Raw genomic sequence first — 14,763 nt, forward strand, 5'->3', positions numbered from 1 at the left:
GTGGTTGGCCTTCAACCTCGTCACCCCGCGTCAAAGAGAGAATCCTTCTTGTTACTTGTAACATGGAAGACACCAGCCAGACGCGCCAATACACTCGATTACTGTCACCCACTCGCGATTACCTAGCTGTACTACGACCGCTCTACCCACTCTATTAGCGCTAGTAACTACTTTTAACGTTGCAGCGACACCTATCGTAAATCTAGTCTCGTTAAAGTTATAGATATCCTAGTTAAGAATGCCGTACGTCTATCGCGTCTCCTCTACTAGCTTAAACTACGCTATAATTATAGTAGGATCTTCGTAGGAGGCGCGCTAGCTATTAAATCTTCTAGTCTACTTTGTCTAAAGTTCAGACTAGCTCTAGATAAAGCGCGATACCCATTTCTTACCTATAGGTGGTGGAGGCGGATCTTAGCCACGCGCTATAAGTAACGCGTCTGCCATTCGTCGTACGTCGATAATATGGGGTGGAAAACTACGTTAGTTAAGCTCTAGGATCCACTGCACGAGAGACTGCTCTTCAATTAGCGATAGCTTGCGGTTGACAGAGGCTGTCTCTGATCGCGCCTGGATACCATGAAGACGTCGTTGGAGCGTCGACTTTGGCACGTTGTACGCTACTGCGAGAGCACGAATAGATTGTTTTAGATTATTACAATAAGACGCGATAGCAAGGCTTATTCTGCCTTCACGAGAAGTCTATATAGAACGTTGTTGTCGCGGCATGGTGGTGGTTGTGGAGAGCGTCGCGTCAGGTTGGGTGGGGCGTTCAGCTTACTGATCTTTCCAGCTTACTGATCCCGCACGTTAACTAGATAACATCACTTGCTGTGGCGTCGGGCGTCGTCCCTTTGCTTACTCTGATTGGTTGATCGGCAGATAAGTACTCTGCATCAAATCAACGTTAATTTCAGCCTTAAGGCGAAAAATGACGATATTGCGATTCCTGATGGGCTCCTTCGCCTAGGTAAGGCTACCCAGACATCGCGATACTACCACAAGCTTTGTTGCGGTGCTCAGTAGATGTGGTGACCAGCAGCGATAGAAAACTATCTGTCGCCAGACCGGCTATAAGGCGCCAGCACAATTGGATTTTACTTTCTCGGCTATTCAGAGAGTTAAGAATATGTCAAAGATGAAATCTTGTTGAAAGGATAGATAAATCTAGAACTATCTGAACAAGTTTTATTGCTTTGATGTTCAACTACCTAGAGGTTGTTCCGTTACAGGTGTTGTTCCGCTACGAGTGGATGCACGCTACCTGAGTTTGACCTGTAGCACCCCCTTCCAAGCGTGCAGCGCGCTGTCAACGTATTCCAATGCATATGCTTCAACATCTGAATCGCTGAGAATTGGTTTCAGTGCTTCGCCTGTCTCGCCCCACCGTACCTGTGCCTTGATTGCAGCTGCACCCTTCTTCTCGATTAGGTTGATGTAGCTATGGACCACATCACGTATCGCATCATAGCATAGCTTTGTTTCGTACTCAACTTCGCTAACCCAGTTCTTTGGTAGCTTAGACTTGAGCGGGTGGGTGCTTTTCGGACTGACCACCTTCTCACGGAGTTGATCGTCCATTCTAGTAAGTGCGCGGAGAATCTCCAGCTTGGTGTAGCACGATATGAGCATGTTTTCGTGAAACATCGTGGGCTCATCCTCAGGCTTCAACTTGGTATTATTGGGCATGCGCAGCTTCTCCATCGCTAGACGCGTTGCGTGAAGCTCTTCTGACAGCTTTGTGAGATTACCGGGGAGTAACTTCGCATCTGCTTGACCAGCCATGACCTCAACAACCGTATTGATGCAAAGCCACGATTTTTCAGCTCTTGATTCCGCTGGGGTTGTATTCGCTTCGACTCCATGGCCTTCTTTGGGGGTAGCAATGTCATCTACCAACAAGCCTAGGTTTTCCCACGTTTGCGTCTCCTTGTGTAGCACTCTGCTGCTAGCCTCCCAGATCGAATAGCTTTCTATGAGCCATGGAAGATTGGGAATCATGTTGGGCATGATATATGGCAATGGACCAGAAGATTGTGTATCGTCAAAGTCGGGAAAGACAGATTTGTCCACATTGTCGACAATATTCCGGAAACCTGTATTTTGTTTAGTACGGAATAACTCAATGAGCTATTGTACTTACTCTGCCGGTCTAGAACAGGCAGCTGATCAACTGATTCGCCCTTCAGTCGCGCTAGACGACGGCGCTCCAGATTGCATATGTGTTTTGTTAAGCTTGATTTGAATTTCCTCTTCAGAGACAATAGACCGATGGATTGATCCCATGGGATCGTTTTGAGATCTGGGTATATCGTGTCATCCGTCTTGGACTCCATCCTCTCCATGGTACCAATGGCCTTCCCGAGTTCTTCTTCTGCTGAGAAGCCTTGGTAGCCTTTGGCACCGAACGGATGTGTTATTGAGAGGCGAGACAAGACGTATGGAGAGATAGTGTGAACCAACATCTCCTTGCACTTAGTGTAGTTGTACATCTGGAAAGCAGACTTTCCAAGACCTAGGTTCAGGTGTAGCCGGGCAGCAAGTAATGCGCGCGGTCGGTCTTGCTTTTCTTTGTCACAAGCGACTAGGTGGCGTGCGAGCATTGCAGCTTGTAAGAGGAGCCGAGAGTTTGGCGTATTCTCAAAAGGATGTTGAGATTCGTCGTAGCGCATGGCGACGTGATGCATCCGTAGGAGGGAATAAACAGCAAGGAATCCTGCCGAGGAGCTGGGCTCGTAGAGGCCGGACGATTTACACGCCTCGTCAAAGATGTACTTAACAATCGTTGTTTTGTCGCCTTTCCAATATCGGTCCGCCACCGAGGATGTTATTAGATGATTAATCTTCAGGATGTTCTGTGAGTGTATGTCCCATTTTTCGTCTGTGTATTCCTCCTATTGTGCCGTTAGTAAGATATAAGCTTGGCTCTCTGAACGTTTTGTCATGCGAAGAAGTAACAGGGTACAGCCCAGAGGTTTTCGGATGTCCCAAAAAACAGAAGAATCAGAAAACATACCGTTTGCGACGATGCGTCTGTCGTCAAGGTTCGGAAAAAATGCAGTTTACCTCCAAGACCATTGCCGCTATGCAATGTTTCCAAAAATGGGCGCATGTCTGCGAAACAGCTGATGAGTGTCGAGTGGTTCTTCCAATACGTCAAGCAGTCGTCTGCTATTGGGACTCCGACGAAATGACGGAGTTTCATGTATGTCAAACTCATCGCACGATCGTTGGTTCGTAGTTCTGTTCCAAAGGCACGGTGTAGGATATCAGAAACAATGCGGACAGCCCTAGAAGATCAAATAAGTTAGAGCAAAAATAGCACAAAAAGAAACTTACTCATCTCTGGACCGATTTATTCGAACTGCTGCTAGCCAATCTGTCCATAAATCCATGTTCCAAGCACAGAGTTCCCACAGCGCCTTGGAGTCTGGATTCTCGATCATTTGTGATATCGCATTTTCAATCCTAGCCAGTGATTCGCTCTCAACAAGAGACCAATTGTTGGTCTCCCTTGAGAGTCTGATTCTCATGATCTGTAAGTCGGCTTTGTGCGTCGTCATGAGATCTTTCAAAGTAGTAGGTGGGTTGTTCCAGAGCTCTATGAGCTCATCACATTTACCTTGTCGCGCGAAAATCTCACCCATGAAGCGTAGATCCCGGATGTCTTTACACGCAATTGGCTCGTCCTAGAGCAGATCAGCATGTTGTGCTTTCTTATAGCGAGTGTTACTGACTGGAGACGCTTCGTATGCTTGTTTCATTAGCCTACGTGCTAGGTCAAATTGTATCTTGGACTTGAGGTCAGCGCCGGGTATCTGGAGCTGTTGCTCGGCTGCAAGTTGTGTTGCGAGTATTTGTGTGAAGTGGGCATGCTTCTTCATTGGTGCAGATGCGGAGATGTCTTTGAGCTCCTTGGTGTATTGAACGACAGCCTAAAGACTGTTAGCAATTTATGATGATCAACCGAGAAGCGCCGTCATACGAAGCGAAAGTCTTCCCAGCATTCTTCGCGCCATGCAGCTTTGCCAAGCGTAGACCATAACTCTTGCCGTTCCTGAGGGCTCAGTGTTTTCGAAGCGCTAAGCCAAACCTTGGAGTTCTCATTGCCGAGCCCACTGATGCAAGAGTTGGCAGTGCTGCTTCGTCGCATCGCCTCGGCAAATAGTCTGTAGAGATATGCTAGGAGCCGGATATCGTAGGGTCCAGGCTGCTGCCATGCCTGCTGTATTTGGAGAACCACATTCTTTGGATCTTGGGTGAGTTGCAGTGAGATGTCCGCTTTCCAAGCCTAGCAATAGATCAGCTGTTAATGACGCTATTGCGTTGATGAATTTGCCTACCAGCAGAAACGGGTTCTTGGGGCTTTTCTTAAGGGACTTTTGAACAAACGAGTCTGCAAACTTGGCTTTTGGGTAGTCGCGCTGCGCCTTACACAATTTATCCCAGCTGTTGCACGCCATGATGCCGGCGACCGGAAGCGCAAGCGGATGGTGCCAAAGCGACTGTAATGCTGGTTAGTGATGTTGAGGCTAGCAATCAAGTTATTAGTGTAATGGTTGTAGTATGTGCGCTGGTGGTATATTGACGGAAAAAGACGAAAGCGGACATTGGGTCGGCAGTCGCAGGCGAGTTTCGGCTCCACAACGCCCCGTCTACTTACAGACACACGAGCATCCTCAATTGCATGTCGCACCTACTTCTCTCCGCCATCGCTGTGGCCTCGCCCGAATCGCATAACAGTAGCAAGGTTGAGAATCATCTACTAACACTATGTTGCAAAATAATACACTGTACAGCGAATGGTATGTGACATATGGGACTCTACTATGATATAGTTGCAATCCCTTGAAATGCAACTACTTGCCCTGCGCTATGAGACAGCTGCGAATACTAACCCATAGTCTTGGCGCATCGGTCCTTGGTCAAGGGTGGTGCAAGAAAGGTAGTAGTTGTATGAGTTTGCACGGTTACATAAGGCCAGTGGTTGAACAGGAGTGCATTATGTAAACTATGTAGCATACAATATCCACCTGCAGTGATAATTCTCTGATATCGTTTTATACGAGACGAACCTTGAGCAAAGCATTGTGATAGCAACAGCGCACCGCTGGCAGAATACAAAGGCGATGCATACTAAGACCCGTGCACGTGACATGTTCGGGTCCGATTCTTGGCTCCAAGGTCTCCACAAGCAAAGCCCTGTATAGGAAACATAGATATATAATACCGAGTAAGATGGAAAACTATCTCGTTTTACTAACAAGCTAGCACGATTTCTTATACCTCAGCTTCTGGACGATTTTTAACGGAGTTTGGCATCCCTTTCTCATAACAACCCTGAATTTCAACAACTAATCTATACTTCTTTCAGATAGCTAGCATACTATAAATACTGCGACAATCGTGGTATAATTCAATTAGAATTGTAGCTTGTGTATTGCTTAATAACTTTGTCTATGTGTATTGTATAGTTCCACTTGCCAAATACTGGGCAGAGGACTACGACTGGTTTGCAGAACAAGATCGTATCAATTCGAATTTCCCACATTTCACGATTACAATTCCCCAAGTTAGTACCAAGTACAATCACTCGCAAGACATCCATTTCATCCATCGGCGCAGTGAAAGGGACAACGTCATCCCTCTGCACATGTTTCACGGCTGGCCATCTACAAGCCTAGAATGGGAAAAGGTCATCCCCAACCTCCCAAATCCCCCAAACGAAAGTTTCCCTGCTTTACACATTGTCGCCCCCGATCTCCCAGGCTTTGGCTTCTCTCCTGCACCCACGGCACCTGGTTTCGACGCCTCTGCACACGCTGCCGTATTCGCCAGCCTCATGCAACAACGGCGGAAGAAACTGCGTTTAGCACTTCAATCACTGCTTACGCCAAAGAGTATTCTGGCTACTCCCGGATGCAGTTGACACTCCCCTTGGCTCTTGCGCATGCGCTGACCGACAGTCCGGTTGGAGCCATGTCATGGATCTATCAAATCCTGTACCAGATCGGCGATCAGAACTGTACCGAGACAGAAATCATAACACGAACACTGATGCTTTATATTCCGGGATTGTACAGAAACATTCGTGCATACAAGGGAATGTTCAAGGGCCCAAATTTTGTACCTGCCCAGAATAAGACTGTGCCGACGAGTGTTTTGCAATTTGGTGGGAGCAATCATTATCCCGTACTAGCGAGTCTAAACTATGCGGTAATTTCTATCTCCCCTCTCTATCTCTATTTTTTTTCAAAGCTCCGCGAATGGGTCGAACGTACAGCGAGCGTGACGTATTTTGCGCGGCATGATAGGGGAGCGCACTTTCCAGCAGAGAGCGCGCCCGACCTTGTTGTGGAAGATATCAGAGACATATTCTCTTGATTTGACGGGCATTCCAAGAGGAATAATTGCTATAGACATCTTTACTAAATTCAGAGTATAGCGAGCCGCTTACAGGGCTAAAACCATAACCAACTCTACCTATTACGTGACTACTATGTTAGAAGTGACAAGAAGGGATCTCTCTTTGACAAGAGATGAGAAGGCTGGAGGGCCAGGGACTTTCACGTGACGTGTTTAGGTGTCTTCTCTCTACGCATAGATAGAACATGAGGTAAACAACAGACAAAGAATTCAAATTTTACATTGTGTAGAGTTCTAGCCGTATAGGGGTCTAGATGTCCAATCCACTTCTCGCGATTATATGTAAGAGAGGTAAGTATAGGAATAGCCCGCCTAACAGGGACTTATGCATCATAACATACATACATTACTCGTACATTCATACACCGCAAACGAGGCCAGGCTCTTAGAAAGTGGGTCTCGTTCTCTCGCCCTTCCAAAATCCCATGACTTCTCCAGTTTCCCCAACCCACTCCTTGACACCAGTGACAACGGCTTTTGCCATTCCCGCATTCGTCCCACTCCTCGCCCGTCTCTTTCCCTGCATTCCACTCACTCCAACGCCCGAACCACTTCCATACGAATCGGGCGCTTTTCCTGGGTTGATATAACTGCTTCCATCGCCGGTCGCGTACTCGGAGCCCATTGAGGGCAAAACGTTCTCGCCAGCAGATAGGGAAACGAAAAGAGCGAAGGGAACGAGCCAGACGCATAGCCCAAAGTATGCAGCGATCTCGGTAAATGTAGGAATATTCGTGTCGCGTGCGTAAGGATATGAAGAATAGGAGTTGGCAGGCGGAGCACTGAAATGACGGAACCAAAGGTAATGATTTACAATGACGAGCGCTAGAGTCAGTCAGCTTGATGTCTAATGCAGTTCTTTGTATGGAATTTCGCATACCGCAGGACAGTAAGAATAACGGGTCGGTGAGCTTGACGACTGGGAAGCGTCTAAGGTTCTGGGCATATATGCCGTGCGACACAATGCTCAACAGACTTAGCCCGACGGGGAACTTGTCGACGACAAGTAGGAGAAACTGAACGCCAACAACTCCATAGATGAGACGATATAGAAGTTTCTTTGCCAGTACAGTATGCTCTTCCACGAGCTCGGAAAGGTAGTAAAGCCCAGAAGCTACATTGAATCATTAGCTCTCATATTCGTACGTAGCGCCACCAATCGGCTCTTGATGGTGGAATCAAGTACCTATTGCCAGCGTCAAGAAGGCAAACCCCAATATGAGGCCAACATATCCAAGCAACGGTAATATCCACATGGTAAAAGGCGGCCTCTGGAAAAGTATCTGGAGTATTGAAAAGATCGGGAAGTAAGGCAGCCGCACGATGAGGTCAGTCCAAAGGTGGCATCAAGGGCTAGCGGAGAAAGCCGAGGATCCGCGCCGAAGTGTGGGGGTTGAACACCAAAAAGTTGTCGAACTCTTGGCTTTTGCATTCCGCGATAACTCACGATTCCTCCCCTCTGGCTCTGCGCAGTCTTGTATACCGTCGCATAGCCCGGAATTATCGAAAATCTGAATTAATCGCTCGCCACAGGCTGTTTCTGAGCCAGAAAATCCGCAATCATGTCGCGCCCCGAAGATATTCTGTACGCTTTCCCACGCAAAAGCTCAGCCATGCGACGCACAATTAACAGAAATCCTGTAGACCGCCCGACCTCTTTTATAATGACATCGAATCGCGCAAGTACACAACCTCGTCGCGAATCCAGAAGATTCAATCCACAATGACCCACCGCGCCCTGTCCCTCCTCGCGCTATCCTCGCCTTCGATGATTCTCGACGTCGGCTGTGGTTCTGGTCTCTCGGGCGAAATCTTGTCGCAAACGGCCGAGCAAGGAACACCAGGAGGCCCCCATGTATGGATCGGCTACGATATCAGCGCATCAATGCTGGGTGTGGCCTTAGAGAAGGAGGTCGAGGGTGACTTGCTGCTGGCGGATGCGGGGCAGGGTGTGCCCTTCCGGCCGGGAACCTTTGATGCAGCAATCAGCATCAGTGCAGTACAATGGCTATGCAATGCCGAGACGAGTGAAGAGAGCCCCACAGGAAGACTATCGAGATTCTTCAACCAGCTGTATGCTTCTTTGAAGAGGGGCGGCAGAGCAGTCTGCCAGTTCTATCCCAAGAACGATACCCAGAAGAAAATGGTGGCCCAGGCGGCCATCAAAGCGGGCTTTGGTGCAGGTCTGCTGGAGGACGACATGGGCACTAAGAACGCAAAGACATACCTCGTGCTGACAGTCGGCGGAGGAGCTACCGACGGCGACATCACGGGTGTAGTGAGGGGCATGGAGGGCGTCGATGTTGAAGATGCACGAAGAAAAGCAAAGGGCATGAAGAGGGGCGAGGAGAGAAAGGGCAGCAAGGCCTACATCATGAAGAAAAAGGAAAAGATGGAAAAGCAAGGCAAGGTGGTCAAGTCCTCGTCCAAGTACACTGGCAGAAAGAGGAGAATCCAATTCTAGATACCCACGACATCACGAGGTCATGCATAGCACGGAGTTTAGGGTCTGAGGGTTTTTTCTGCATTTCGTTCACAAGGGTATAAGAATGGTCAATTGAATCATGTAGCATGCTATATACCACCTACAAGTACAGCTCTATGCACATTTCGGCTTGCAGTTGTACAGGTCCCATCGCGTCTAATCGTCAATGAAATATGTTTCTTCTGTAACCAATGGCATTGCCAGCTTCAAGCCAACATAAGCCGAGGTCTAGATATGACTGTATCATCGCGCTAGCTCAAAACTTGGCAAACATCAAGGATGTGGTAGTCAATTTAAGCCTTCTCCATCTGGTTCAGGACGGCGCGAGTGAACTCGTGGGTGGTGGTGTTGCCGCCCATATCCCTTGTGCGGGCAGTACTAATGATTGTCAGTTTCAATGCTCTTTTTGTGTTTTGTTCAGATAACTCACCCATCAGCAATGACCTTGTAGACGGACTGCGAGATGCGGTTGGCGTGGTCATCAAGACCAATGTGGCGCAGCATCATGGCGGCGGACAGGATCAAAGCAGTAGGGTTAGCCTGGTCCTTGCCCTTGATGTCGAGACCGACGTGACGGCAACCGGGCTCGAAGACGGCGACGTTGCGGCCCATGTTGCAGCCAGGGACGATACCGGGGCCACCGACAAGACCAGCACCAATGTTGGACAGGATACCTCCGTACAAGTTTGGCATCACCATAACATCGAATTGTTGAGGCCTCGAGACGCACTGCATGGAGGCGTTGTCGACAATCATGTCGTTGGTCTCGAGCGTGGGGTAGTCCTCACCAACCCTCTTGACGGTGTTGCGGAACAGACCATCGGCAAGCTTCATGATGTTGGCCTTGTGGATGCAGGTGACCTTCTTGCGGTTGTTGGCAAGGGCAAAGGCAAAGGCGAACTTGGCAATGCGCTCAGACTTCTCGCGGGTGATGATCTTGAGCGACTCGACGACGCCCGAGACGGACTGGTGCTCGAGACCAGAGTACTCGCCCTCGGTGTTCTCACGGATGATGCAGAAGTCGATATCCTTGTGGCGCGTCTCGTAGCCAGGGATGTTCTTGAGGAGGACAATGGAGGCATAGATGTCGAGCTCCTGGCGGAGAGCGACGTTGAAGGAGCGGTGGCCGGAGCGCTCGACGGGAGTGTGGAGGATACCCTTGAGACCAAGCTTGTTGCGCTTGAGCGATGCAATCGACTCGCGGAGGAGCTCCTCAGAGTGGACGTTACCAGAGTCGACACCAGAGACGTCGACCTGCTCCCACTCAATGGGCACGTTGTCCGCCTTGAAGATCTCCTTGACCGACTCGGAGACCTCAGCACCGATACCATCACCTGCGCATGTTCAATATCACGTCTTTTTTTGCTAGTTTCATGTGCGGCTATCGCGCGTACCAGGGATCAAGGTGACGGTGTATTTGCCGCCGAACTTGGTGGGCTTGAAGATGTCCTGGCCGACCGTGGCCATTGCTATCACTGCGTCAGAATCTCCATGCTGGCTGTCTGCTAGGCGGGTGCTTCATACATCGAGTAGCCATGGCGGGCGCCCATCGTGAGGCAGGCTTCGCGCCCCGCAGGAGCGTCTATACGAGCGCATTAGTACTGACGTCGCCTCGCACCCAAAAAACACCCAATTGGGCGTGTAGAGCCGGGCTCGTACCTGCGCTGTTCGTTGCGAAGTCCTCGACAGCATGGTGAAGTTGCGGCGTAGGGCTGGTGGTGAGGGATTTGAGGTAGAGAGAAACAGGCTGGAGCTGCCGCTCGCCGAAAAAGCATCCCGAACCGAAGGAAGAAACCGCGCTTGGCGAATGACCGCATCCGTTCAAACCCGCGGCTCGCTGTCTCAAATATCTCCGGCCCTGGCGCTCCTCGTTCTCCCATTGCTGCTCGAGTCTTTCGCGATTCTTTTTCGTCATGGAACAAGTTGCAGCACCGCATTTGCTGCTCTGGCTGCTCGAGTCTCTTCGTCACCCACTTTTGGGCGCGCAAACCTCTTCGCATGTGATAGCGTGGTACAGTCCTCGCCTCGCACGCGACCATGTCCATTCATGCCAGAGTACAGCCGATAATTATATCGACTCTATACCAAACTCGAAATGTCCCAAGTTGTTGCTTTGAGGTTTTTGCGGCGAATTCCAATTTCTTACAACAATCAATTGCCCGCATGTTTCTTCTCGTCTCTTGTTACTATTGCAAGACTCTTATTATGCCAGTGCACAGGGTTACTAGTAACCCATGGGCAAAAACTACCGTCCAAGTCGAGAGTATAAGATAAGAATTTTCGGGTACAGGTGAAGGTGGATGTACTCGTGTCCTCTATAGTACGATGCGTGGCTTGGCACTATCTGCACCCATTCACTATGACATGACCCGACTCAGAGGCTCTTGCCTTACCTAGCTATCCACTTACTTATAGTTGTTTTCGGCTTCACCATTACCAACCTCTATCCTGCTTTTGACCCCACTTTTGACACCCTCATCTAATGACCCACTGACAAGGAGAACCACCGGAACACTATATCGCGATAGCACACACCCTATCCACAATGAAGGTCAAAGAAGAGGGTTCTGATCGGAGTGTAGAGATGCGTGTTTGCATCGAAGGCAATGCCGATCCTCTGCCCGAATATGGAGAATACGTTGATCCGGTTGACCATGCAGTATGTTCTTATATTCCTTTAGAGGAAGGACAGAAGCCAAAGTTCAATGGAAAATTCAACGGAACTGTAAGTACCTTATCAGGCCTTCATCCTTGATCCCTTCTCACAACTGAGCAGACACTGGATATCGTGTGCGACGCATTCATGGATGGAATACACCGCAAATGCTACTTCTATGGTGCTAGGGCTGTACGATTCCAAAAGGGTAAAAAGATCGAGATCGACAAGTTTCTATTCAAGACCGAGGACGGATTTATTGATTCCCAGATGGTGGTGTCTACTTTGGACATGCCCACGACTCAATCGGATTCGCCAGAGACTATTGGCACTATGGAGCTTCGACTCTGCTGCACGCGTAGAATGAGCGTCTCTCATGAAGTCAAGGGTATTAAGCAGTATTACACCAAGGATAACCAGAAGCCAGGCAATGAGGACAACGACACGTCCAATAGTGAGGGCAGTGAGACTTCCGACAATGAGGACAACCAGAAGCTCGGCAATTCCAAAAAGGGCAATGAGAAGACCAATCAGATTGTAAGCTACAGGCAGATTGCACCCACATCTCGACTCGAAATAGTGAGAGATTCTGCTCCTATCAGCGAACAAGCAGTAGCCAGTTACTACAACAAGATGATTTCATCACGGCCGGGCGAAGAGCCTTGGGCAATATTCCGGTTTCACTACCGTAGTAAAGGTATCTATGAGCACTTATTACCTAGGAGAACTGTTACTAAGAACATGCTATAGAAGCACTCGAAAAGTCTGATATAGCTGTGGTATACGACCCCAAGAAACCAACCAGTGCTCAGGTTCTATCTTTTTTGGAGCCTGTGCCTCCACTTGTTGCAGAAACAAAGTGTCACCCTCGCACTCCAGCTACAAGTGAAGGACCCTTTTCAAAGGTGAGAGAGATTGTGTTCCCAGACATCGGAGCGCTAGCAAGCGAGTCCCATCTTACTAACGTCTACTGATAGGCATCCACCCCTATAAAGACAAAGCCGGAGCCACTAGCAGATCAGACAGTAGCAACAATGACCTCGGTTGTTGAACGTACCATCTCTACAGCCAGCAAGCCTGGAGACAAACGTCCCTCCGCCACTATCAACGAGACACTTCCCGAAGCAAAACGCCCAAAGGTCCTCCCGCCCTCACCTTCCTTGAACGCCAACTCTCTTAAAAGTCAACTTGCCGAACGCCGCAAGAAGCTTGCAGAGTTGCACAAGAACCACCGTCAAGAAGCTGAAACCTTAGCTACTATCCAGAGAAAGATAGAGCCCTACGAACAGCGTATGATGGAGGAGCTCGAACGCATTGACCAGGCGATAACGGAGGAGGAGACAGCACTCAAAGAAGTAGTGGAGCGTCGCAGCCACTTTGAGAAAGTGCTACAGGAGTTCGAAGATGGCCAAGATGATGCCTAGAACTCTCTTTGTGATATGGGGAAAGCAAAGATATCTTGATTGGGCTTGAAATGTGGCAGGTCAGTTTAGGGATTTGAACAGGGATTTAAGCAAAAGCCAGCATCTTGAGTGGTATCATGATAGGGAATGGGCGGTGGATTTCCTTACAGGCCTGGGCAACCGAGGCCGTTGAGGCCATTGCACATGTTTGGGATCGATGGCTAGCTCGAGATATATTGAAACAAACCGATAGTTTTGAAGCTAATTTCAGCCGCAATAAAAAGCAAGGAATTGGTGAGCTCCAGACATTGATCAAGTCGTACACCCACTACGGTTCAATTTGAAACGGAAAACAGTCTGGAAGAGCTCTCACAAGACAACACAGTGTCTCTGTACACTCATTGATCGGATGCTCGCTCTCTAGACACCCTCATGTTGGCCTTGATCCGCTCCAGCAGTTCTGCAGTTGTCGCTAGGGGAGAGGGATGTAGATTTCGCTACGATATTATTAGCCAGAATCTAGTGACTCGCCGAATGCAACCTTGAAGCAAAGCGATGTTTTGTGACAATAGTAGCGTTCTCTAAAAACAAGTGGCAAGTACTTACATGCTGAAGCCAGGTAACGCATTGGTCATGGGTCCATGTTTCTGGATCTGCAGTCTAAGTTAGTCCAACTCCTTGCCAGATCCATGCATCTCTTCCACATTGAGGATGACGTACCACCAGTAGGATCTTGACTGGGAAAGATATCCTGACCCCAGATACTCCATGCTGCAACGCCTGCAACTATAGCGGCGAATGCGAAGAACGGTCCCTGGAAAGTTTTAGCATACAATAAGATTGGTGCAGTGAAGGCCCACTATGTAAAGTAGACGCCAGGATAGCCATGAGTAACTCACACGTTGTTGCACTGCGCGGTCGATGGGAGTGGGCATGTTGGAGGTCGGTAGTGACGATAGCTTTCAGAGAGTGTTACTTCACAATTGACTGAAATTAGTAAAGATAATATAGCAGGAGATTTGCGAGCCTTAAGTAGGAATCTGGTAGTAGGCAGCACCACTGATCCTCGCCTCACATGTGTTAAACGCCACACTCGTCGCCACCCCACCAACCCCAATGCAGCAACGCTTGCGACCAGCCCCTTGGTGGCCCGTGCATCCAAGCGAATTTCTCTCCACAACAACCAACGCAATTTGCTTGGTCGACCTCCCGAACTTCACGATCCGAACCCAACGACTCGTCGACACATTACCGTCAAGATGCCTTCCGAAGTTTCCGACATCAAGCAGTTCATCGAGATCTGCAGGCGCAAGGATGCCAAGTGTACGTCTACCAATTTCGATATGGGAGTGGCCTGCGGTCGCAAGAAGAGGAGGGAGTTCGCACGATGATTGAATACAACGGCGACTACGGGGGAGGATGCTTATGTATAGGCTACTTTATGTGAGAGAGCTAGACTGACAGAAATGTAGCCGCCTGCATAAAGAAGAACAAGAAGGTCAACAACATCAAGTTCAAGGTCCGATGCTCAACCAACCTGTACACCCTTGTCCTTAAGGACACCGACAAGGCCGAGAAGCTCAAGCAGAGTCTGCCTCCGGGTACGCACTACCCAGAGAAATTACCCTCACTTCTAGGCTATTCGTCTAACACGTACCAGGTCTTACCATCTCCGACGTTGGCAAGAAGAACCCCAAGGGCAAGCGCACCGCATAAACGGATCGAAAGGCATGAGGAACTGAGGACGGAAGTGTGCAAGGACATCAATGCACGATGCGCACGAAGCATGAAGG

General features: G+C 49.1%; 8 protein-coding genes across 8 annotated transcripts; 4 read left to right on the forward strand and 4 right to left on the reverse strand.

Moving 5' to 3' along the window:
* Positions 1-1,260: 1,260 nt before the first annotated feature.
* On the reverse strand, positions 1,261-4,463 carry COCCADRAFT_33806 (uncharacterized protein; the record flags this gene model as incomplete). The annotated part of the gene is made up of 7 exons (XM_007710644.1): positions 1,261-2,096; positions 2,144-2,894; positions 3,017-3,290; positions 3,340-3,689; positions 3,738-3,935; positions 3,986-4,291; positions 4,344-4,463. The coding sequence occupies 7 exons, from the start codon at positions 4,461-4,463 to the stop codon at positions 1,261-1,263; spliced, it is 2,835 nt and encodes a 944-aa protein (XP_007708834.1).
* Positions 4,464-6,811: 2,348 nt separating this feature from the next.
* Positions 6,812-7,682, reverse strand: COCCADRAFT_2115 (uncharacterized protein; the record flags this gene model as incomplete). Its single annotated transcript, XM_007710612.1, has 3 exons — positions 6,812-7,251; positions 7,307-7,540; positions 7,613-7,682. 3 exons carry the CDS (start codon positions 7,680-7,682, stop codon positions 6,812-6,814), a joined length of 744 nt encoding a protein of 247 aa, XP_007708802.1.
* Positions 7,683-7,988: 306 nt separating this feature from the next.
* On the forward strand, positions 7,989-8,890 carry COCCADRAFT_87188 (uncharacterized protein; the record flags this gene model as incomplete). The annotated part of the gene is made up of 2 exons (XM_007710659.1): positions 7,989-8,011; positions 8,071-8,890. 2 exons carry the CDS (start codon positions 7,989-7,991, stop codon positions 8,888-8,890), a joined length of 843 nt encoding a protein of 280 aa, XP_007708849.1.
* A 314-nt stretch (positions 8,891-9,204) lies between these two features.
* On the reverse strand, positions 9,205-10,603 carry COCCADRAFT_33809 (uncharacterized protein; the record flags this gene model as incomplete). The annotated part of the gene is made up of 5 exons (XM_007710645.1): positions 9,205-9,289; positions 9,342-10,245; positions 10,306-10,380; positions 10,436-10,493; positions 10,571-10,603. The coding sequence occupies 5 exons, from the start codon at positions 10,601-10,603 to the stop codon at positions 9,205-9,207; spliced, it is 1,155 nt and encodes a 384-aa protein (XP_007708835.1).
* A 170-nt stretch (positions 10,604-10,773) lies between these two features.
* Positions 10,774-11,028, forward strand: COCCADRAFT_87139 (uncharacterized protein; the record flags this gene model as incomplete). The annotated part of the gene is made up of 1 exon (XM_007710660.1): positions 10,774-11,028. A coding segment is annotated over one exon (255 nt), but the record flags the coding sequence as incomplete, so codon positions are not given.
* Positions 11,029-11,456: 428 nt separating this feature from the next.
* On the forward strand, positions 11,457-12,991 carry COCCADRAFT_33810 (uncharacterized protein; the record flags this gene model as incomplete). Its single annotated transcript, XM_007710646.1, has 5 exons — positions 11,457-11,636; positions 11,688-12,264; positions 12,318-12,340; positions 12,420-12,472; positions 12,640-12,991. 5 exons carry the CDS (start codon positions 11,457-11,459, stop codon positions 12,989-12,991), a joined length of 1,185 nt encoding a protein of 394 aa, XP_007708836.1.
* A 377-nt stretch (positions 12,992-13,368) lies between these two features.
* COCCADRAFT_87137 (uncharacterized protein) lies at positions 13,369-13,905 on the reverse strand (the record flags this gene model as incomplete). Its single annotated transcript, XM_007710661.1, has 4 exons — positions 13,369-13,467; positions 13,577-13,623; positions 13,691-13,784; positions 13,870-13,905. The coding sequence occupies 4 exons, from the start codon at positions 13,903-13,905 to the stop codon at positions 13,369-13,371; spliced, it is 276 nt and encodes a 91-aa protein (XP_007708851.1).
* Positions 13,906-14,229: 324 nt separating this feature from the next.
* On the forward strand, positions 14,230-14,686 carry COCCADRAFT_2120 (uncharacterized protein; the record flags this gene model as incomplete). The annotated part of the gene is made up of 3 exons (XM_007710613.1): positions 14,230-14,293; positions 14,443-14,571; positions 14,631-14,686. 3 exons carry the CDS (start codon positions 14,230-14,232, stop codon positions 14,684-14,686), a joined length of 249 nt encoding a protein of 82 aa, XP_007708803.1.
* Positions 14,687-14,763: the final 77 nt, after the last annotated feature.

Source organism: Bipolaris zeicola (assembly GCF_000523435.1).
Source record: "Bipolaris zeicola 26-R-13 unplaced genomic scaffold scaffold_20, whole genome shotgun sequence".
NCBI lineage: Eukaryota > Fungi > Ascomycota > Dothideomycetes > Pleosporales > Pleosporaceae > Bipolaris > Bipolaris zeicola.